This window comes from Equus asinus, chromosome 23, assembly GCF_041296235.1.
Source record: "Equus asinus isolate D_3611 breed Donkey chromosome 23, EquAss-T2T_v2, whole genome shotgun sequence".
NCBI lineage: Eukaryota > Metazoa > Chordata > Mammalia > Perissodactyla > Equidae > Equus > Equus asinus.
In genome coordinates, this window is record NC_091812.1 from 49,931,866 (window position 1) to 49,955,379 (window position 23,514).

A 23,514-nucleotide genomic window follows, 5' to 3' on the forward strand; every position below is an offset into this window, starting at 1 on the left:
ATATTGGTGTTTATTTTTCAATAGAGAACTGGACTCTTGATTTTGGAACAGAATATCTTTAAGTTTGTTTGTTGAACCTTCTGCCTATCTGCATCAGGGCTCCCTGGGTGAAAATCTTCCTTTTAAAGAGAAAAACAGATATGGCCATATGGGACTGTGTTTCATTCCCAGCCTTAGCATACTGGTTATGACAGAGGCTTTTCAGTTTGCAGTGAAAAGTCATTTTGACCCTAATGTCATAATCCTGTACAGAGTCCCAAGCTGTGTAGATAAAAAGCAGTTTTATCATGAAAACACTCAAGGTTTGGTTCTCTACAGAAAGGCTTTTCCCTTGAATGTCTATGTGGTCCAGCCTTCTCCAACATGCTAAGATGTGGGTACAAGATTGAGGTCATTAGATATCTATTCAGAATTTTGTGTGTGTGTGTGTGAGGAAGATTGGCCCTGAGCTAACCTCTCTTGTCTTTTTGCTTGAGGAAGATTGTTGCTGAGTTAACATCTGTGCCAGTCTTCCTCGATTTTGTATGTGGGGTGCCGCCACAGCATGGCTTAATAAGCAGTGCATAGGTCCACACCTGGCATCCGCACCTGCGAACCCTGGGCTGCTGAAGCGGAACATGCGAACTTAACCACTATGCAACCAGGATAGCCCTAGAATTTTTTAATGATAATTTCAGATCTCATTTGTGGAATGTTGCCTATGGAACTAAAAGTAAGCTTTGTTAATTTTAAAATATCTCATTAATCTCTGGAGAGATATTATATCAACATTATTATACTTCTTTCCCACAGGCTGTCCTCTTAATTATTTCCTTCCAAAGATGAATAAATACAGTCACTATAAGATATTTGGTGGTATTAGAACTGAAGATCAATACATATATTATTTTGACATTCACATATTCAGATCCTTGGCTCCAAAAGAGACTGACTTTGCTGTTTCCTGGAGGGCAGGACCTGAGTCGTAATCATCATCTTCTTGTCTCCCAGGGCACTTAGCATTGTGCCTGGTACGTGATTTGCCCTCACTATGTCTACTGAATAGGTGACCAATGAATGTATGCACCCCTCACTTAAAGAATAAGGGGTGTGTACTGAGTCTAGTACAGAGCTTTTACTTTTCAAAATCCTGACACTGAAAAATATTGAAAATGCATAAAAGACAGATTACAAAGTAATTGTGAGGAAAAGGTTGCTAAACTTCAGAGGAATAGGGTCTTTCAAGGATGAACATATTAAAGAGGAACATAGAAGTCAGATGATACGTGGTGTAATTGGTATACTGTATGTACTGAAAAGGCTGGAGGGTTTTCCTATTTTTACTACATCTTTGGGAAAAAATATTGAAAACTAGTAGGTTCCTAATATAGTCGAGACGCCTCAGGTAAGCCAGAGTTTTAAGTCAGCTGGAACTGGTGGACTAATGATATCCATCTACTGTGTCTCTAAGGACTGCTAAAGCCAGACCTTATTTAAAATATAATTAAACATAACAGATATTATACATTTAAAAGTATGCACATATATGGGAAATTAAGCTAATAGAGTCTCCGTTTAATAGCCTTGAGCTACTAATGCGCTGCCTCCCTGTAGTGGTCCCTGCACTCGCTCTGTTTCTCCAAGTCTGGTCTCCCTCTTGTTCACCCTACTGCAGCCTCACTGGCCTTTTAGCTTTTCCAAGAGCCTCAAGCTCTTCCTCCATCAGGACTTGGCACTGGCTGTGCCCTCCTCCTGGAATGGCCCCCACCTGCCCCTTATGTGACACCTGTCTTACTCACCCTTCCTGCCTCAGCTTAAATATCACCTCTGAGAGGCATTCCCTGAGCCCCTAGTCTAAATCAGGTCCACTCCAGTGTTGAATTGTCATGCTGCCTTCACATGAGTCCCTTCCACAGATCTCTCCAGTGGTTCCCCATTTAGAATAAAATTGAAAGTCTTCATCATGGGTTACAAGGTCCGATGATCTGACTTCCTTTTCTACAGTCCTACCAATCTCCATCCTGCTCCCTCTCCACCAGCATCGCCGGCCTTCCCACTGTTCCTCAAACACGCAGGCACCCTCATTCATCTGGACTGTGCCAGTCCTTCTACCTGAATTCCTTTGTCTCCAGGTCTTCACTTCAGGTCTCTGCTCAAACAGCACCCTTACTTGTGCAGCTTTCCTAATCATCTTGTTTAAAACATCACCCCTTGTCACTCTGTTTTGTTTCCGTTTCCCTGTTTTGTTTATCTCTGTGGTGTCACTACTTAAACCTTTATTAAATGTTTACTTGTTAAGGTGTGGCTTGTCTCTGCCACTATCATGCAAGTGACCTGAATGTGAGACTGTTGTTTGTACACTGCAATCAGAGAGCCCTGTTCTTATCTTCTGTTGCACTTATCGTGATTTTTATTTTTCTAGGTTGTTTTTGTTTGTTCAATATCCTGCCCTCCTTCATTCTTACTCCCCTGGTTTACATTCTGCACATAGCAGCCTGCTCATTCCATTAAAGATGTAAATCATCTTGTCACTCCTCTGCTTATTAGTCTTAGGAGCTTCCCACTGAACTGACACTTCCTGGCTACAAGTCCCTGTGTGATTTGGCTCTTGCTCTGCCCCCAACACCATGTTGTCCTCTGTCCACTCTCACTGGCTTCTTTTTGGTCCTCAGCCATGCTCAGCTTGTTCCTACCTCAGGGTCTTTGCATAGGAAGTTCCTCTGCCTGGGGCACTCTTCTCCAGGCTCCTGTTGTGGCTGCTCCTTCTGGTTAGTCCATCTCCACCTCCCTCTGTGGTCCTTCCCTGCCCACTCTGTCTAAAATAGCCTCTGCCCATCCTTCTCCCTTCTCATATCCCCTTTTGAACTTCTATCACCATTTGAAATTATCCTCTATTTTATCTTTTTTTTAAGTCATCTGCCTGTCACCCCCATTTCCCATCCAGAATGTAATCTGCACAAGGATAGGGACATTGTCCTGTTTACTATCCCTAAGATACAGACGGTGCCATTAATAAATATTTATTGAATGCATACATCTCTCCCACTGTCTTATAAACTCATCAAAGACAAGGACTGTGTCTGTTTTGCTCATTTTTATATATCTAGTACTTAGTGACGTGGGCTCAGTGACCCGAGGAGTTGAAAGAAAGATTTCTTAGACTCTCAGAGTCTGGCAGTAGTGCTCCTTTATTCAAAGAATAGCATGGGGACAGGACCCATGGGCAGGGAAGAGCTGCAGTGGGTTGAGGGTAGGGCCAAATTTATAAGACATAGGTATGTGAGTTATTTCTTTACAAGACAAAGGAAAGATCATGTAAAAAAGTTGTTAAAATGGTATCAGTGCAGATGGGGTCTGGTTATCGGGTGGTGGTTGTATAACTTTGGATACGAATCAGGTTGTATCAGGTCAGGATGTCCTCTACTTCCACAGGATGATATAGATCAGTATGTATGCCAGGATGCCTTGCCCTTCTCCTCCTAGGGCAGCCTTGATCCTCATCACCTAGCACAGTGATTGGTGCTTAGTCGGTGCTTAATTTGCTGACTGAATGAATCAAATCATGTTAAGCATATTTAAGCTCCATCTATAGGAGTAGCTAACCTTTAAGGTAGGGTTATGGTCTGCAGACTTGAACAGGCCAGGATCAGAACTGTTCCTCTGTCTATATGATTTCTACTTGGTGTGGTGCACAGTGAATACATTTCACAAATGCTTTGGAAAAAGTGTGGAAATACATACTCTCATGTTTAAATCATTAAGCTGAAGTTATTGACAGAATGTTCATTTCATATTTACAGATATAGATAATAGTTGTTCCTATTTTCAGATTAGAAAACAGCAGTTTCAAGAGAAATTAAATAATTTTCCCAAAACTATGCAACAAAAGAACCAGAATTCATGTTCAGATATGACTGTGTCCAGAGTCCATTTTGTTTTCACTGTTTTATGCTACAAAATATGAAGACATCTTCTGTCTTGGTATGTGTGGTGAATACACTCTAGAGTGACCCCCAGTGATTCTCACCTTGTATAATCCCTTCCTTTTGAGCAGTGGTGGGATCTATGACTTGCTTCTAACCAATAGAAAATGGCAAAGGTGATGGGATCAACCACTCGCCACTCTCTTGATTAGGTTATATTATATGGCAAAGTTGATAGGATGTCATTCCTGTGATCATGCTACATTATATAAAACTGTCTCAGGGGACTGGAGTGAGAGAGGTTCTCCTCCTGGCCTAGAAGCAGCAAACTGCCATGTTGTGACTGCTGTGTCAGGGAGCTGAGGGTGGCCTTGAGGACCGAAGGGCAGCCATTAGCCAACAGCCAGCAAGAAGCCAGGGCCTTCAGTCATACCACCACAAGGAAGTGAAGTTTTGCCAACAACTTGAGTGGGCTTAGAAGCAGATTTTTTCCCACTTGAACTTCCTGATAACATGGCAGCCTGGCTGACACCTTGATTGTAGCCTTGTGAGACCCTGAACAGAGGGTGCTGTTGAGTTGCGCTTGGACTTCTAACCTACAGAAACTGTGACATAGTAAATATGTGTAGTTTGAAGCCACTAAGTTTGTGGAACTTTGTTACTCAGTGTATAAAACTAATACAATATGGCTGTTTGTTCCCAAACCAGAGCTCCTAGTTCAAGCATATCACTGTTTGCTGGGCCATCAGGCCATTTGCCTTTATCACTTTGGGCTTCCTGGATACCTTACATTGAAGCGGGGCATGGATTGGGAAAACCTGTCACATCTTGTCAGCTCAGGATGAAGTCTCCTGACCCCCTAGGGAGTGGAAATATGGGTCCACTCTATGCTAAGACTGAAGATATCTTTGAAACATGAGACAGTGCAAAGCAGTTGGCACAGTGCCTGTCACTTCTGTAGGGGCTCAAGAAATGTCACTCACCTTCTCTTCCCAGGGGCCTCCAGCCCTACCTGAGGGCATCTCAGGTGCTTACTCAGCAGTTTCTCCACAGGCAAGGCCTCCAGGAAAAAGTCCCTCTGTAGGACCTTACCCACAACAATGTCACAGTGCCAGGAGGCCACCCTCTATCGTCTCCAAAAACCAAAGAAGCAAAGGCTCATGCTGTTGGTACACAGCGGGCTGTGTATTTTTCAAATCGTAGGAACCATTTTACGCTCCTGTGGTGTAACCACCTGCTTTCTCAGGGTGTGCTGTGAGACCTGTGTTGGCGCCTTGCAACACCCCATGTGGGGGTGGGCAAGGTTCGCTCTCCCATCTCATGGGTTCTTAGGGCTGCTGACTCTGTACCACAGCACAGTGTCTTAAAATACCTCCCTGCCGCTTCCCACTCAGCAGGAGCACAAGAGAGCTCTGTCGCCTGGGAGAGAGGTGTTATAGAAATATCATTGTTTGGGTGGAAGGTAGCATGATCCAGTGGTAAAGTTACATATTTATATGTCAGCTGGCAAATCTTCCTCTTCTCTTTCCTCAATCCTTTCTAATATTTAACTTCAAGGGAAACTGCATAGGTTTGAGGAAATTTACCCAAGTCCTCATTGCCATGTAAATCTTTTGCATCCTTTATAATTGTTAGTGTGCAAGGCTGGGGAACACGTTTTTCACAGTGCAGGGAGCATCAGAGGGCTCATTTCAGACTTAGAGATGTTCTGAGATTTTACCCAGGAAAATTAGGCCATTATATGCAGTCATCACAGGTTGCCAACATGAAATATATGCTAAAATGTTATTTATTATGTACATTTTGTTGCAAGTATTAAGCTCTAAATCTAAATTAGTATGACTTGGGGATTTATACTCATATTCCAATTACAGTTATACTAGACTTCACAAATTTAGTTAAGATAATTCAGAATTAATTTTTTCCTTCAACTAAAGACTCATTGAGTCTCCATAGATAATAAAGAGGTAAGTAGAATTTTAACTGTTAGTTGCCATTTTGATGAAATGGCTATCAATTACAATTTTCTCCAGCCAAAAGGGGGAAAGAGGAGAAAAGAAGTAGCATTTGTTTAGGGCCTGCTTTGATTACGTATATCACTGTTTCACTGTCACAGCAATTCTGTCACTAACTGTTATTATCTCTTACTTACAATCAGGCACAGGGAGGCTAGGAGGGTATGTACCTTCTCGTCCCTGCAGAGCTGCAATTTGCACCCCGTCCTGTCTTGTTTCTGTGATAGCGCGTGCCCTTGTGTTAGTTAGTAGGAAGTTGTAATAGATTCTGTCATAGGAGAATGCAGTTCTAATTTTTTTTTATCTTCAAAAAGAGGCTCTATTTTCACATTTAAATGCCACTTTGGTCCTCTAAATTTTAACAATGCTTGTTCACAGTGTTTGTTGTATTTAGTAACTAAGTATCCCTATGAAATTTGATAATTTTCCACAAGAAAGGTGAATAAATTACCTTTTTGTTTTCTTTGACGTATTTATTTGATCTTGTAAAAAGATCTTCTTTTTGTAAAGACCATAAACAGAAACCAGATCATTAGGAAATGGTTTGGCTGTGTCATTCATTCTTATAGAAATAAAAACAAAAAAAGGAGAGATTAAGAAAATAAAGTTAAAATCTTTACATTAGAGTCTTAAGGCCTATTGGTTTTGATCTCAGCAATGATTTTACAAAAATGAGTTTCATTGGTTTTGAAAAATTACAGTAAGGTTCTGTGTACACTGACGTAGATACCATCTACTCATTTGCAAATGACCTGGTCCACTTATCCTAGTGGATTCTAATGCATGTATGAGAGATTTTTAGATTTGAAAGGCATTACAGAAATCAGATAAGCTGGCCCTCTTATGTTTGAAGTGAGGTAGCTCAGGTCCTGAGAGGTTAGGCAGCTTGCCCAAGGTCACGCAGATGGAAAGACCTCCAGGCTCCTAACTCGTGCGCCCCTTCTCCTGCTTCCTAAGTTGCAGCATCTATCACCTTTCCTCACCTCTGCATTTTTAAACACCTAACAAGTGTAAATATAGCTAAGGCTTTACACTTTGCTGCTGACAAGTCTTAATTTGCCCTATTTTAATGAAGATGTAATAAAGCAATGAGAGCCAGAGTGGCGTTCTGGAATGAGAACAGGCTTTTGAGACACAGTTAGGATTCAAAATCTGCTGAGCTTCGTGTTGCTCTGTGTCCTTGGGCAAGTTACATAATATCTTTGTGCTTCATTTTCTTTATCTGTAAAATGGAGAAACAAAACCTGTCTCTTGTGTCATTGGGAGGATTAAAAAGATGATGTATGTGAATTACGCATAGTAGATACTTCTGAAATGATAGCTATGGGATGAAACGTGGTCCTAATCGTCAACTTTTCAAAGATATTTTAGGGCTCATTCCAAGTTTTAGACCAGATGGTAATATTTATGAATACTAATACAAATCATTAAGCATTTGTCTGCTAAAGATCTCTGCTCTTTAGGGCAACTAGGTTTGGTTTCTGTAAGATAAGTAGAGATGACAAAGGAATTAAGTCCGTAAAAGCAGTGAAAGGCTTCTGGAAGATTTATTCCATCTCTTTGAATGGATGCTAAATCCATTGTTTCCCCTGACAGAAAATGGAGACGTGGCTTGGAATGCTGTGGCCACCTCTTCTGTCTAAATGTGTCAGCTGTGTTTACCAACACAGAGCAAGGGTGGGGTTGGCTTCCCTTCTTCCCCTTTGAGACGGACAGATGCCCTGTCAATATGTTTTCTTATTTGAAATTTCACAGTTGAACAGGGAAGGAAGCCACTCTTAAGAGCATAATACAGGAATTTAAAGCAGGTTGTAATTTTTTTATTTAGAAAAGGTCTTTCCCCAAACGCTTCTGTCATAATCGTTTAAGTTGGGGAGGAAGATGGGGTGCAGAAGGGACGACTCACTGCTCGTACCTGCCCCCTCCAGCAGGGAACACCCATTTTCACCACCCCTGTGCCCCTTCACCTCCTGCTCTGTGCTTAGATTTGTACTGAGCCTCTTCATTCCAACTTCCCGTTCCACAAAGACTATTGATTTCCGGCACTAAAGAAATCTCGTTTGCTATAAATCTTGATTTTGAATTATAGTAAATGAAACTAAAAAAAAAAAGATGACATCAGGACTCCCTATTTTTTTTCCTTAGGAAAAAGAACATTCATTCTCTTCCATCATTGTTCTTGGGACCAAACCCCCTTAGAAAACATCACTTTTGCCTTGTCCTCAGAGGCTTTGGATCCACGTGTCCTGACATTTCACAGAACCTTACAAAAGGAATCTCAAGGATTTTCCTACAAATGTCTATCAGAACCTCAACGTCCCCTCCTATGAGTGTGTTACATCCTGTTTTAGAGTTGTACAAGGAAAACTATTTCTCTATACACTCCACCCATAGAACACTTCTGACACCAGATGTCTGGGTTTTACCCTACACCGACCAATTCTGCAACTCCAGGGTAGGATGTCCTATAATTCAGTTCAGTTCCAGTACTGTCTACCTGGAGTTAGAATCAGATCCCACAGTTAACCTACAAGACTGCCCCCACTTTAGATGCCAATCCCACATCTGAGCCTCTGGCACTTCTGACCCTCTCTTTGGTGTGATAATTTGCTAGGAAGTCTCCCAGAACTCAGAAAAACACTTTTTTTTAACTTACTGATTTATTATAAAGGATACAACTTAGGAACAGTCAAATGAAAGATGTGTAGGGCAAGGTATGGGGAGGGACACAGAGCTTCCATGACCTCTCCAGGTGTGTCAACCTTCTAGTACCTCCATGTGTTCACCAACCTGGAGGCTCTCTGAACCCCTTCGGTTAGGATTTTTATGGAGGCTTCATTAGGTAGGATCATTAAATGGTTGGCGTTTGGTGATGTAATCAATCTCCAGCTCCCTTCTTCCCTCCCCTGAGTTCAGAGAAGGTCAAATGCTAATGAGATAGCCTCAGGATGAGGGCTGGTTACCAGGGGAACCAACTCTGTGGTTAGAGGGTGGGAAATTTCAGTCCTACTTCCTAACTTCCTCTGACCTCGGGGGAGGAGAAAGGGGCTGCAGCAGGGTGCAGTCTATACAGAAACTGATAAATGATAATGTCCACCTGAAATTACACAGTTATAAACCATTGTGATCTCAGTGAAATAATTTGGGGAAAAAAGACACTTATCAACACTTAACCACTTTGGAGATTCAAAGGTTTTAGGAACGATGTGCCAGGAAATGGGCAGAGACCAAATATATATTTTTTATTATGTCACAAGATGCAATGGATGGAAATGCTAGTACAGAAATACCTTTTCAGATATTGTCAAGAACCAATGGCTTGGTCATCATATTTAACAATGATAAATCTGAGTGGTATATATATATATAAGTGTGTTATGTTATTCTCTATACTTCTTTATTTGAAATATTAAATTTTTTTTTATGTGAAGAAGTGTATTTTTCTTAGCCACCATAGATGAGAATTAAAGTGCAATAAAATTTCCCGCAAGCTGGGGGGTTAAGTAGTGGTGTTCTGACCAAGGTTTAACAACGATCTCCCTGGAAGAAAAGCCTTGATTTGTAGTGTTTTCCAGTTTCTGAGTTGCAGTGTCTCCCATGACTTTTTTAAGGTACCAACATGACATCACTGAATGTAAACTTGGAAAGAGAAGCTCCTGATTGGCTCCTATGAACCAGTGCTGGCTGACTTCAGCACACCACTGGGTAACACTGTCAAAGGAAGAGTAGCAGTAAATGCTCAGTAAATTAGTACCTGTAGACAGGGGTGGGGAGAGCCCCAAAGAATGGAAGATGTTAGGGACCTGTCCTTTCTTTATTTCTGAAAATCTTAGATTACACATTCATCAGTTGATCTCATATTTATGTGCTTATGGAAATAAAGTGCTTCATCAATAAAACATCATCACCCAAGGATTCAATAAATCATGCAGTCAGGAGACTTTATATTTCTATTGAAGCTTTTTTCAAAGTTAGTTTTTTTCAGGTGACCTTATCCAAGAAGAATAAGCCCAGATGGAATCTTTATAAAGATAGAAAGCTTCAGAAAACCATGCAAAATGAAAATTATTTAATAAATGATTTGCTCATAAGTGTAGGAATCCAGCTAGTTCTTAAAAGTTAGTTTAATGTAAAGTTGGTTGAAATAATCAAATGTAAAAGCATGGTATAGTGAGTTGAATAGTATCCCCCAAATTCATGTCCACCCAGAACCTCCAATTGTGACCTAATTTGGAAATAGGGTCTTTGCAGATGGACTCAAGGTGAGGTGGTACTGAATTAGGGTAGATCCTAAATCCAGTGACTGGTATCCTCATAAGAAGTGAAAAAGACAGAGAGAGATATAGAGAAAAGAACGCCATGGGAAAACGGAGGCAGAGATTGGAGTGATGTAGCTAAGAGCCAAGGAATTCTAAAGATGGCTGGGAGCCAGCAAAGCTAGGAAGACACAAGGAAGGATTCTGCCCTAGAGCTCTCAGAGGGAGCGTGGCCCTGCTGACACCTTAATTTCAGACTCTGGCCTCCAGAACTGTGAAAGAGTAAATTTCTATTGTTTTAAGCTACCCGGTTTATGGTACTCTGTTACAGCAGTCCTAGAAAACTAATACAATATTAAAACACTGATTTCAAGTTGCTCTGAAGCCCCTACATCACTCACTTTGGGGGTCTTCATAGGCTCCACCAGACAGTTCGTCCCACATGGTCGATTAGGCTGCCTCTGGCATTGCATCATCTTGGAAGAATATTAAAACAGGAAGCACAGCAGGGCAATGCCATGGATTTTCTTCAGTGGGGGTTCTTTCAGCAGTCCATACAGCAGTGAGAGGTTATTTCCTGTCCCCCCGCCCCCCCAAGGGACAGCTTAGCTTCTAGAGAATGAGAACAGAACGGGTTGCAGGAGGGGAAGGGGGTTAGAAGTCTCATGTCCTAAATAGGAATCGGTGTTTCTAACTCACCACTCAGATCCCAGCAAGGGATACACCCAGTTACAAGATTCGCTGCACTTCAGGAAGCCCAGAATGGAGGCTTCCCACCAGGTGTTGATAATTCATTCGCATTCCTCCCAGTCCACATGTTGTGTGTGAATCGGGAGTCATTTCTACCATAAGCAATGGTATTCTACCTTTATCAGGTTTCCAGGGAGACAGAGCTAGAAAGCTAACCCAAAGTCATACTTATTTATAAAGAGGGAGAAAGGATTTTAACATCTTACTTATAGTCTTTGGGCCAGCAAAGTAAACCTAGACTAGCAGCTCATTTCTGTTAAGTCAACGCTATAGCTTCTTTATATTTAATCCGCAGACACAGGGGTGGTGGGAGAGTGAGGAAGGAGGTGGGAAGGCAGAATTTTCTGAATGTTCTCTCATGCCGTGTACCCCTCTTACCTACTCTATTCCTTTAACCTAGATGGGACTTTCTTTTTTTTTTTTTAAAGATTTTATTTTTTCCTTTTTCTCCCCAAAGCCCCCCGGTACATAGTTGTGTATTCTTTGTTGTGGGTCCTTCTAGTTGTGGCATGTGGGACGCTGCCTCAGCGTGGTTTGATGAGTGGTGCCATGTCCGCGCCCAGGATTCGAACTAACGAAACACTGGACCGCCTGCAGTGGAGCGCGCGAACTTAACCACTCGGCCACGGGGCCGGCCCCTAGATGGGACTTTCTTATCCTCACCCTTCGTGTTATACAAGAGGCAACATTTGATATTTGTATCTAGACCCACCAACTCTAAGAGCTTTTCTCTTGTCCTTGATAATCTGGGACTGCCATATTTGTTCAGTTCAATATAATTCTTGGTGACCCTACTTTCCATACAACAAAGAATTTATCATGTTGGTTATAGCCTCCATTTTACTGAGTATTTCTTTGAATGTGAAGCACAGTGCCAAGTACTTTCCAGACATCATTTCTGATCCTCACAATAACCCAGCGAGGCACCTTTGGTTTTTCTCTGTTCTGTAGAAGGGGAAACCCATTTGTTTTTTCCCCCAGTTATCTGCCACATTTATTCTAATGTGGTGTTCTAAGTCCTAGGCACACATAAGTAAATGAAGCAGATCCAGACTGCCCTCGTGGAGCCCACTGTCTAGTGGGAAGAGATTGATGGTAATCAGTGCGTTGAAGAAAAGTCAAGGGTAAGGGAGACAGAGAGTGACTGGGTGCAGGATAGTGGTGCATTTGGTGTGCTCAGGGAACAGCAAAAAGCACGATGGGAGGGGGAGGTCACAAGGGCCAGAGCGTGTAAGACCTTGTCACGATTCTGAATGACAAGCACCATAGGACCTTGTCTCCTAGTCTGAATGATGTGAGAACACGTTAACGAGTTTTGAGAATACAGACATGAAAAGAGCACTGAAAAGGACTCCTATACAGAATATATTATACGGGGCAAGAGTGAAAGCAGGGAGGCCAATCCAAGCTAGAGATGGCGGTGGCTCCAAGTGAGAAGTAGTCTGATTTGGGATCTGTTTTGAGTACAGAGCTGACAGAACTTACAGATTGGGTGTAGAGTATGGGACAAAGAGAGGCATCAAAGATGACTATCAGGTTTCAGGCCTGAGCAAATAGAATAGTGAATTGCTTTCACTAATATGGGAAATACTTCAGGAGGAAGAGTTATGGGATGATTGTGGGAAATCTGGAGTTTAGCTTGAACGTGTTAAGTTTGAGATGCCTAAACATCCTGGTGGAGTTCAGTAGGTATTAGAATACATGAGTCTGTGACACAGTGGAAAGGTCTGGGCTGGAGAGAGAAATTGGAAAATCATCAACTGACTGACTTGAGGAGGTTAAGTGAGTGTTCAGAACCTGTAAGAGGTGGGACCCCAGTGCCCACGTTTGCTTGTCCATGTATCCAGAGCACGCTCAGAGACATGTTCCGTGCTCTAACCCCCTGGATATTCTAAATCAGCAAGTCAGAGGTGGAGGCCTCAAATCTGGGTTTTAAAAAAGTTTTCTAAGTAATTCTGATAGACATCAGGTTGTCAGCCATTGGTAAAAGCCTGTAGACAAGGATTTTTTTATTTTTCCCTTGAGCCTTGTGGAGACATGGAGGGTTTCCGTGTGCAACTTTTAGTCCCGGAGGATTTGATGGAGTGGGAAAGAGAACAGCTTTGGAATCACAGACCAGAGTCTGAATTCCTTCTTTGCCTCGTAGTAACTTAACGAGAACTCGGACAGATTTTCCACTCTCCCCGAGCCTCCACGTCCTCACTTTATGGATGCAGCCCATCCTTCTCTCTGCTAATGGGAGTGATACAGCCACCCCCACAAGGTACTGGTGGTTGTGAAAATTAAGTTAAAGCTCCTGGATTATAGTAACATTAATTAAAGGCTAATTACCACCTGTCAAATATAAAACCATCAGAAGAAAAAGAAAACTTCTGTAGAATTTTGTTTCGTTGATTTTGGGGGGAATTTTCTTCCCCTTCTTCCTGTTATCTGTTGACCTAACCTTCAAGATTCCAGGTGTTTCCTTCCTTATTATGGTGAATAATGTTCCATAATGTTATCATGTTATTATGGTGAATAATACTGTGTGTGTGTATATATATATATATATACATATAAATGTGATATGTATGTATCACATTTGTGGCAATATATAAGGACCTCGAGGGCATTATGCTAAGTCAAATAAGTCAGAGAGAGAGACAAATGTTGTATGATCTCACTTATATGTGGAATCTAAAGAAACCAAACTCATAGAAACAGCAGATTGGTGGTTGCCAGAGGCTGGGGGAAGGGGGTGGGTGAAATGGGTGAAGGTGGTCAAAAGGAACACACTTGCATTTTTAGATAAATAAGTGCTGGGGGTGTAATGTACATCACAGTGACTGTAGTTAACAATACCATATTGTGTATTCGAAATTTGCTAAGGGAGTAGATCTTAAAAGTTCTCATAACAAGAAAAAAAAGTTTTATAACTTTGTGAGTGATAGATCTTAATTTGTAGTCATTTCACAATATATACATATATCAAATCATGTTCTACATCTAAGTAAACACAATGTTGTATGTCAATTATGTCTCAATAAAACTGGGGAAAAAGTGATTCCAGGTGTTATCAAATAAGCTGCCTTTCTTTATTTAAACCACCATCTTTTCGGCTCAAGATCCATCTGGTATCTGTTTGGTACAACTCCATGGATATTCTCTTAGACTTTGTATTTACTGAAATTGGAACACTTCTACACTTCCTCTCCAAAATCTTCTCTTTCTCTTGTATTCTTCCCCTCAAATTTGTATCGTCATCTACCCAGGGGTCCTCAACCTTGGCTGCACTTTAGAATCACTTAGGGGACTTTAGAAACAATTGATGGCCAGACCACATGTCAGACCAATTACATCAGGAATCTGGGAGTGGAACACTGGCATCAGTGTTCTTTTTTTTTTTTTTTTTCTGAACTCTTTATTGATCTATAACATACCAAAAAATGATGTTTCCAAATACACCAGGCACTTCCACATGACTTTGCTCATAATCTCCAGATACCTAGAATGTCCTTTCCCGTTGCTCTGTCTTTACAACTCACTTTCAAGCCCAGCTCAAGTGTCACCTGTTTCATGAGCCTTCCCAGCCGCACTCTTCCAGACAGAATTCATTATTCTTCTGTGACGTGGATACATTATAACCTTACCCACAGTATGGCCCATGTCTGCCTCCTATCACAGTGAGTGGACTGCTCTCTCTCTGGCTGGGCAGTAAGACCATTGAAAGCAGAGGCTGGGCCTCGCTTCTCTCAGAGTCTCCCCAGCATAGTCCCTTTGACATAGTAGGTGCTTAATAAATATTTGTTCATTTCATCGTAGGAAAAAAGTTTAAGGAGCAGATTTTTGGTAAATACCAATTCAATCAGGCAGTGCAAATTCAGAATTTTTCTTCATGAGGGGGATACATAATTGTTTCCAGTGTAACTTACTTATATTGATTCTTATTAATTTAATCTTTTTTATGCCCTTAGCTAGGGCTCATAATTTAGATTAGGAACCCTCCTTTGTTGGGAGAAATGAGAGCCTATTTCTTGGTTCTGGGAGATTGTATGATCAGTTTCTTACCATTTTCACATAAAGCAGTTTTTCATGGCATCATGTAGAGACGAATTATTAATAACAGTGAATGGGAAGTGGGATTCCACCCTTCTGCACTTCAAGAAATGGACTCGGGAGAAATGGAACAGCCCCGCAACAGGGGAATTCTTAACATCTAGTCTGTGTAAGGGAAGCGCAGGCCAGATTGCCATCAGCGTGACTTATTCTCGCAAATCATCCTGTCAGATCGCAGAGTTAATGTGTAATTAGATCTTAGCAGCAGCCTCTAGCTCCATTTCAGAGCACAGTAGGAGGTTGTTGTGCTTTTGAGCAGGAAAGTCTTTTTTTCCAAGGATTAGAAAAAACGAGGTACACAGAAGAATTTTATAAAAAGTTAAAACTTTTAAATGAAATCATTCAGCCCACAATTAATAAGTAAGCACCTGCTGTATCCTCAGCCCCGTGCTAGAATTCAGTAGGACACAGTTTCTTGACTTGCAGCAGGAAACAGACATGCAGAAAAGAGAGAGAAAGTATCGTGTGAGATAAGATCAATATTTGTACAGGGCACGGGGGAGACATAAAATAAGGAAGGGGTCACCTGGAGGCAGTAGAAGTAAAGGGTGACAGGAAAGGCTTTGTAGAAAAGGTGTGCCTGGAATTGTGTTGGGTATATAGACAGAGGGAAGGCCATTCCAAGATGAGAACAGTTCTAGCAACTTCAGGAAACTGCCAGAAGTTTCCTGTGGCTGAAGGTCAGGGTGTGCTTTCTTTGAGAAGTCTTGTATCTAAGAATTACCTTAAGAAAGGGAACTTGGAAGACTTTTAGGAATTATTCACCTGTCTCCTTTTTTCTCAACTTTTTATGGATGAAGAACCTAAGACTCAGAGAGGTTAAGTAAGTCATACACAATCACACAGCAAACTTGCTGGCATGTCTGGCACTCATAGAAATAGCCAACATTTATCATGTGCCAACATTGTGACGTACATCATATCATTTAATCCTTACATCAGCCTAACCCAGTGAAGGGAAGTTACCATTTTGCAGATGAGGTAACTGAGGCCCAAAATCACCCAGGAAGAAATAGAGCCAGGATTTGGACTCAGACACCCTGACTCCAGAGTCTGTGTCTTAATCCCACTTTGTTAAACTGGCTCTCCTTTCTTGTCTTCTTTCTACAATTAGCAGCTAACTCCTACCTACAGTTATTCTCCTTTATGTCTGTCTGGGTAAATAAAGGCCCAAAACATGGAGTTGAAGAATCAGAGAAAGGTTACCAAACTGCCCTGAGCCAGGTGAATGAACTTAGGAATCTAGAAGGTGGGCAGGTCCCGCTGCTGGAGCAGGACTGCAGAGAACGCTGATGTGGAAGGGTCTGGAAGGTTGTTGGCTCTTCAAGCCTCCTACCTCTGAAAGTTTGCAGCAAAGGTCTGTGGTGGGCCTGGGGTCACCGTTGGTCAGCAGAGGCAGCATTCGAGAAGAAGAGCTGGACACAGAGTAGGGAAGAGCGAGGACAAGCCGAAACCCATCTGCATGTCTGCATCTGTCCACCTCCTCTAACCAGTGACAGCCTTCAGAGGGCTGTGCCTGCTGCTTGGCCTTCAGCTCCCAAATCGTGTACCACCTCACTTTGGACCGGTTCTAACTCAGAAGCCTGTGAGGAAGGTATTCTGGGAAACGTAGTTCCCCAAATAACCGAGCTGACAGAGCAGCCAGCACACTTTCGCAGAGAAAAGAGAACATGGAAGGAGAAGAAAGGAGTGCACTCCCGTCTCCAGGGCCTGTTGTGCGTGTCTGCGCTCGTTACTCTTGTTGCTGTTTATCACTGAGTACTGATAACCTTATGAATAAGAGATTTATCAGGCATACACAGCTAGCAAGACCTGCAGCCTGGATTTTTACCTATGTTTGTATGAGCCCAAAGCTAATGTTTATTTTAATGCACTGTGCTGCTTTCTGTGAAGGACAAGATGTAGTGGTTCGTTTTCCTGTTTGTTCATTTGGATGAAGAAATAAAAATTAAAAGAACTAAGACTTAGCTGGGATACTGAGATGTCCCAGTAGTTACTACACTAGTGAAATTCCCAGCAAGTTACCACTCTAGATAAGCAGTCTTGGGAGAGCCTGAGCCTGGCTCACCCGGACACTGCTCTTGGGTCAGAGGAAGCTCTGTGGGCGGGCGGGCGGGCAGAGCTTCTGTGTTACTCCCAGCAGAGCTCTGACCTCCCTTCACCTGTGCCCAGGCTTAGAAAGCTCGTCAGGGATGCTACAGATTATGCCTTAGAGTTGGGAGCTGGTTCAGATTGAGCCTTGCCTGCCCCTGTTCGTCTTCCTTAAAAGATAGCCTGGATTTTGAGGCCAAAAACCAAACTGCCATTTTTAGCAGAGGACAAAACAGTAGGAGCCCTTTTTTGGAATAGATCAGCTCTTTTCTGGTCATCCTAATTTCATTTCCTGCTGTTTAAGTTCACCTGCTACATTTCCTTCCAGAAATCACCTAGATGTGGACTCATCAAGACCTTTCCTTTAATGGCATTTTCTGATGACCTTTCACCTGTTAATCCTTATTAACTTTTCTCCTCCCAGCCAATTCTCTTTACATCAGTGAACGTATTTTTTAATAGAGCTTTTCATTGAAAGACCTTGAGGTTAGAGCAGTGCCAAGATTATCAAGATATTGTGAGTGGTGGTTGTCTAGTTTAGCTGCCAAGTTAGGTGTCCTCAGGGAAGAAGAAGTAGGAAATATTTTAAATTTAGTTGTTTTTTTTTTAAAGATTGGTACCTGAGCTAACAACTGTTGCCAACCTTTTTTTTTTTTTTCTTTCTGGTTTTTCTCCCCAAATCCCCCCAGTACATAGTTGTATGTTTTAGTTGTGGGTCCTTCTAGTTGTGGCATGTGGGCCATGTCCATGTCCCGGCTCCGAATCAGCAAAACCCTGAGCCACCAAAGCAGAGCATGGGAACTTAACCACTTGGCCAGCCCCTAAATTTAGTTTTTTACAATGGAAGTAATACATGTACATATTATAAAAAATCATATAGTTTTACAAAGCTTTTTACAAAAAACAGCAGTCCCCCTGGAGTTGCAGCTCTTCCCCCATCTTCATTTCCCAGAAGCAACACTGTCAAGATCGTTTCAGCTGTTTCTTTGGTTTTTACTTCTAATTGTGAAACAGCATGCTGCTGTTGCTCCTGCTTGGTTTTCTGGTTTTAGATCTTTTCTCTTTGATTCCCTATTTGGAAGACGAGAATTGTTTGCTCTTTTCTTGTCTTCCCATTATTCCACATCCTTTCCCTCTCTCTTCTCACCAGGATGTTTATAGCATGATTTTTGTTAGGTAGTATTCAGTATTTACATTTCGTGTCCTTGTAAACTTGCATAAAGCGGAGATGTATGGAATAAGATGACTAGATTTCCTTTCTTATACAACCTTTTTGTTTTTCCTGGAGTTAATAATTGGGTTTTTAAAAATTTTCTTCACTCTTTGTGTACCTTTCACTAATTCTTTCCGAAACCCTCTGCCACCCATGTGAATTTCCTCTCAATGCATTGAAATATGTCAGGTGTTAATCATCCTTGAGGTATCTGCTGCACTCTGAATTGGATGCTGTCTTAGTTTGGGTTCCCCCAGAGGCAAACCAGGAGGCAGGGATTTATGCACAATTGGTTGATTTAGGAGGTGATTCCAGGAAACCCTGTGGGGTAGTAGGAGAGGGAAGGAGACCAATGAAGGGTGTATTATAAAACACTGTATAGTGGTGGACAGCTGTGACCTGATCCCACTGGGGATCATCGGGAGCCTGTAGCTCCCTTGGAGCTCCTGGATCCCTGAGCTGCATGCACCTGGTTATGTGTAGCGTCAGCTACAGTTGCCCTCAATGCCTGATGCACAACAACCGTCACGAGATCTCCCTTTGTCATTGTTTTCCACCTCTTTCCTTGCACTAGACGCCTTTTTCTAGATTCCATACCTGTCTCTTTTCTTGAGTGACACCTTCATTTTGGTAGAATGCCTCTTCCATTAGCTTGGGAAGGAAAGTAAATTGAGATCGTCTTTGTGTATTTGAAAAGTCATATACTACCCTTAGACTTCACTGATAATTTGAATATAGAATTGTATGTTATTTTCCCTGAAAATTTGGAGTCAATTGCTCCACTGTTTTCTGAGGAAGTTTCTCATATTCATAGTTTTCTCATGTTCATTGACCTTCTAATTCTTGATGCTTTGTATGTAACCTCTTTTTTCTTCCCTGAAAAGGTTTTAGGAAGGTCTCTTTGTCCCCAGTGTTAAAAAATTTCATATTAATGGTCCCCAGTGTGGGCTCTTTTATCCATTGTGCTGGGCATTCAGCTGACCCTTTCAATCTGGAAACACGTTTGTTAGTTCTGGGAAATTTTCTTGAACTTTTAAAAAGAATTTTTTCCCTTTCTGTTTCCACATTCATTCTTTTTGGAGCTTCTGTCATTCAGCTGCAAGGCCTCCTGGGCTGATCTTGATTTTGTGCTTTCTTTCTGATCTTTTATCTCTGTCTTTTTGTTCTGCTTTTGGGGGGATTTACCTCAACGTTATCGTCTATGCTTCTACTGATTTTTTTAATGTTATGTTTTACTTAAATTCATATTTAAAGTTAAATTTTATTTTAATTTCTAAGAGTGCTTCTCTGTTTCTTTTTTGTTTCATGCATAAGGTATCTTAGACACCTGAAAATATTAATGATAGTTATTCTTCTCTCCCTGCATTGTTTCCCATAATTTCCTTGTTGGTTTTTGCTCTGTCATATTGGACGCTTTCTTCAAAATCTGGTGTTAGTGGCTGACCTTTTCCACTTAGGCGTAGGACAGTAAAGCTGTGTGGGGGTGCGTAGGGCTTATTGACTGTAACAGCTTCATTCTAGGGTAGTCAGCCTGGGTTTCTGCATTTGGTGCTTCCAGCTGTGAGTCTCTTTAGGTCTTTCTCTTGGGTTGGTTGTATTCCTCAGAAAAGAATCTTCTAGTCCCCTGCCCAGAGGGTACAAACTTGGCTGCCAGTTCTCTGGGGGACCAGTAGGGGAAGTGAGCTGGCGAGTCTCACAGTTCACTCTGTGGACTGGTCCTAATCTGTTTTCCATATGGAATCCTATCCTCAGCAGGGTCAAGTATCTTCTCTTCTCTCTCAAAAAAATCTGTTAGATTGCTAAGCATTTTGTTTAACAAAAGAAACAAATTTTCCAGTTCTCATTCCCTGTTATGCTCCAGAAGGCTCTCAGTCACACGAGCCAAAGCATGTGAGCAGAGTCTGCTTATGAAAACCACTGCCAGGGTAGTCTACTAGTGTCGAAGATAACCTGTTCATTCGTTTCTTCTTTCCTTCAGCAGATGTGTCAAACATCTACTGTGTGCATAGCTTTCTGCTGTTGCTCTCTGGGAGAACACAGAGCAACATGCTAGTGTTGATTAATGCTCTCATGGAGAGATTGCTATTAGGAAGCTGTTTCTGCAGTAAACCCCAGCCAGTAGGGGCAACTTAAACTAGGATAGTGAAGGTGGGAAAGTAAAGACGAGGGCATACATAGAGAGATCGTAACAACTTGTAAGAAAGGGTTAAGCCAAGGGGGAAAAGAGATAATGGGAAGGAGAGGAGTTAGATCCCTTTAGAAGAGAAGAGAAGGACACAAGGGGTACATCCAACTTGGTGAAGCAATCCAGGCTGAGACCATATTATAGGAATTCTAGTGTCTTAAATTTGTATTTTCCTGGCTTACTCTCTGTTTCTTAAAGTACCACTTTCAAAAATCATTAAAAACAATTATGTTAACATTTTAAAATGGTTAATTCAGAGTACTGATTTTTTCAAGAACACAGAATTTTTACTAATCTAAGACTCTTAATAAATATTTCTTAGTTTGTGAAAGCATTTAAAAGCCAGTCTTTTCAAATATGTGGATTAATAGGTATTTTAGATTGTTTGAAGAAATAAACTAATAGAGTATGGTTTTCTTCCCCCTTCTGATGAAAATGAACATATTCAGGATGTTCTTAAGTAATTAGAGGACTAGAAGGCTCTTCATAACTGAACAATGTTCAAAATGATGACTTTGAAAATCAGCCACAGTACATTAAACTGTTACAATTACTTGTGGTAATTACTTACCAGAAGACAGCTCTTAAGAGAAACAAGATATAAGCGCAAATCAATAACCAGCTTTTGTAAAAGGAATAAATCTTTAGAGTGTAAACTGATCAAAACAGGATTTGAAGGGATTAACCACGGAGTGTGGTTTTGTTACTCTGTCGCTTTGATCTCCGTTTGTCTTCTTTTCTTCTCTTCATTCGATACTTCTTGTCTGGTGTTTGCTCACTTCACTTATATTTGTGCTGTTATCCCCCTCTGCGTTCCCCCAGTACCCTGTGCGTATTAGCCATTCTTGCTTTTGTCATGTTTTTTGCCACTGTCTGCTTCTTTATCTGATGCCTCACCGTACTGTGAGCACCTTGAGGGCAGGGACTGTGTCTCAGGTATGGCTTATTGTAGGAAAGGCCTTAAAATAGACTCTAACAGTATCATCCCCTCAAAAGTGTGTGATCATGTGGCATTTTCAATTTTTAAAGTTTGACGTGTATGTGATACACTTTCCTATGAAAAGCAGAGTAAAGAAAATGTGAATTTTATACTTTTCCAGTTGTTACCAGGCTTTGCATGTTGCTCTCAGCCTGACTAACTGCTACTCTCTATATGATTCTAAGCTTGAAGATACTTCTCTCTGGAATCCTTCTTTCCAGTGCCCCACACCAACAGACTAGGGTGATGCTATGCTTCTGCGACTTACTGTAATCCCCCCATGACACTTAGCATATACACTTCACTCTAATTGCTTTTAAAATAGCGGCTACCCTTGGTCCACGTAAACTTTGTAAAGGCAGGGACCATAGCTGTCTCGTTCATTATAATATCCCCAGGGCACGGTTGGAAGGGGGTCCTCTCATGGTGACTCTCTCTGTCTCCAGTTTCAACCTTTGAAGGCCAGAGTTTAAATAAAAGCCTATTTGAAACAAATATTCAAGATTAAATGTCAGCCACTGAATGCTGGAAATGCTTTAAGCTGTGATTGTATCAGGGGTTTCCATGTAGATGGGATCCTGGGCCCAGTCCTAGGTTAACGTACATTCCCAGCTCTAGTAATAAACCTGATGATGAACTCTAACGATGAAACTGAGTATCCTAGCGTCAAGTACATCATTGGCTTTAATGGTGTGTAAATAAAACAGTTTCTTCCACAAAAACTGGAATTGCTTTCTAGGCATCTTCTTTTATAAAAATAAAAGCAAAAAAGAAATTGAAATGCCGTCTTTGTGACACAGAACTAATTTTGAGAAGCAGTTATGTGCTAGAGAAGTGATTGAGTCTTTTTAATGAACACAGTATTTCTGTTCTTCATGGGTCTGTTTACTGTTAGAATCTTAGCTGAGAAGTGATTTTGAAAATAGTTCTATTTTATACATGATGTAAGTGAAACATGGCATAAGGTCCACACTGCAAGAATTAATTAATTCCCTGCTTTAGTCCATAGACTCCTAAGGTTGAAGTATAAAACTCGAATCTTAAAACTTGGAGATCACATAATCCCATAGTTCTCAAAATGCTTTCCATGAGGTCACCCAGCTAAACCGAGGCACTGCAGGGGCCACCACAATGGAGAGAGGACCCAAAAGAGCACAGGAAGGTGGAGAAGAGCACCCAAGGATGGGATCTTCACCCAGGAGAGCTTTGCCTTTTCTGTTCGGTTCCTCATAAGATTTTGAGAGAAAGGGAGAGTTTAGTTATTAAAAAAGTATGTCTGTATCTATATCTATGTATCTGTGGAACAACCTCCACATGCTATAGATGAAGACACTGAAGCTAGGCAGGTGAAAGGTGCAGTTTTCAGTAGCCAAGCTGGTGATAGACTGGTTAAGGCCTTATTCTCCATCCAGCCTTGTTTCTACTATATCACATTGCCTACTTTGAAAGTCTCTTATCACTTTGCCTCCAGCTTCCAGAGCTAAACTCAGCATGATCAACACCATGTCAAAAATCCGCGGCCAGGAGAAAGGGCCAGGCTATCCGCAGGCAGAGGCGCTGCTGGCAGAGGCTATGCTCAAGTTCGGAAGAGAGCTTGGAGATGATTGCAACTTTGGTAATGAGTGCTTTCTCACATTTTAATTCCTTCATTTGTCTGTGGGGATTTTAGTGCCAGTAAGAAAGTGTGTAGGAAATTATTCAACCATTTTCCATTTTGATTCTCAGTTCTAGGTCTCGTATACATGGGCCAAAAATTTGTTTTCAGAGTCATTTCATCATTTTTAGTGTGATTTGTCGTAGGAGTTTTATTTATTTTCTTTTTCCCTGATGAGATCCCAGTCTTTACAGTAGCTGGTTGACATATCCAAATGCCTGAACACTTGCTGTTGAGTGTGTCTGGCAGTAACTGAGAGTTGGGGCAGAGAGAACAGTCACAGTGAGCGTGCTTCAACACCCTGCCCTGGGAGCTTTCTCTTAGCAGTCTGCTCTTCTCTATATGGTACCTAGGTGAATTCTGGAACCCCAGGG

General features: G+C 41.5%; 1 protein-coding gene across 1 annotated transcript in view; it reads left to right on the forward strand.

The window, feature by feature from the left end:
* Positions 1-23,514, forward strand: part of SH3GL2 (SH3 domain containing GRB2 like 2, endophilin A1) — a 197,472-nt gene that overhangs the window by 163,479 nt on the left and 10,479 nt on the right. Inside the window, exon 4 of the mRNA XM_044757075.2 lies at positions 22,958-23,101. Coding sequence (XP_044613010.1) covers positions 22,958-23,101 — 144 coding nt within the window. The remainder of the gene's footprint in view (positions 1-22,957; positions 23,102-23,514) is intronic.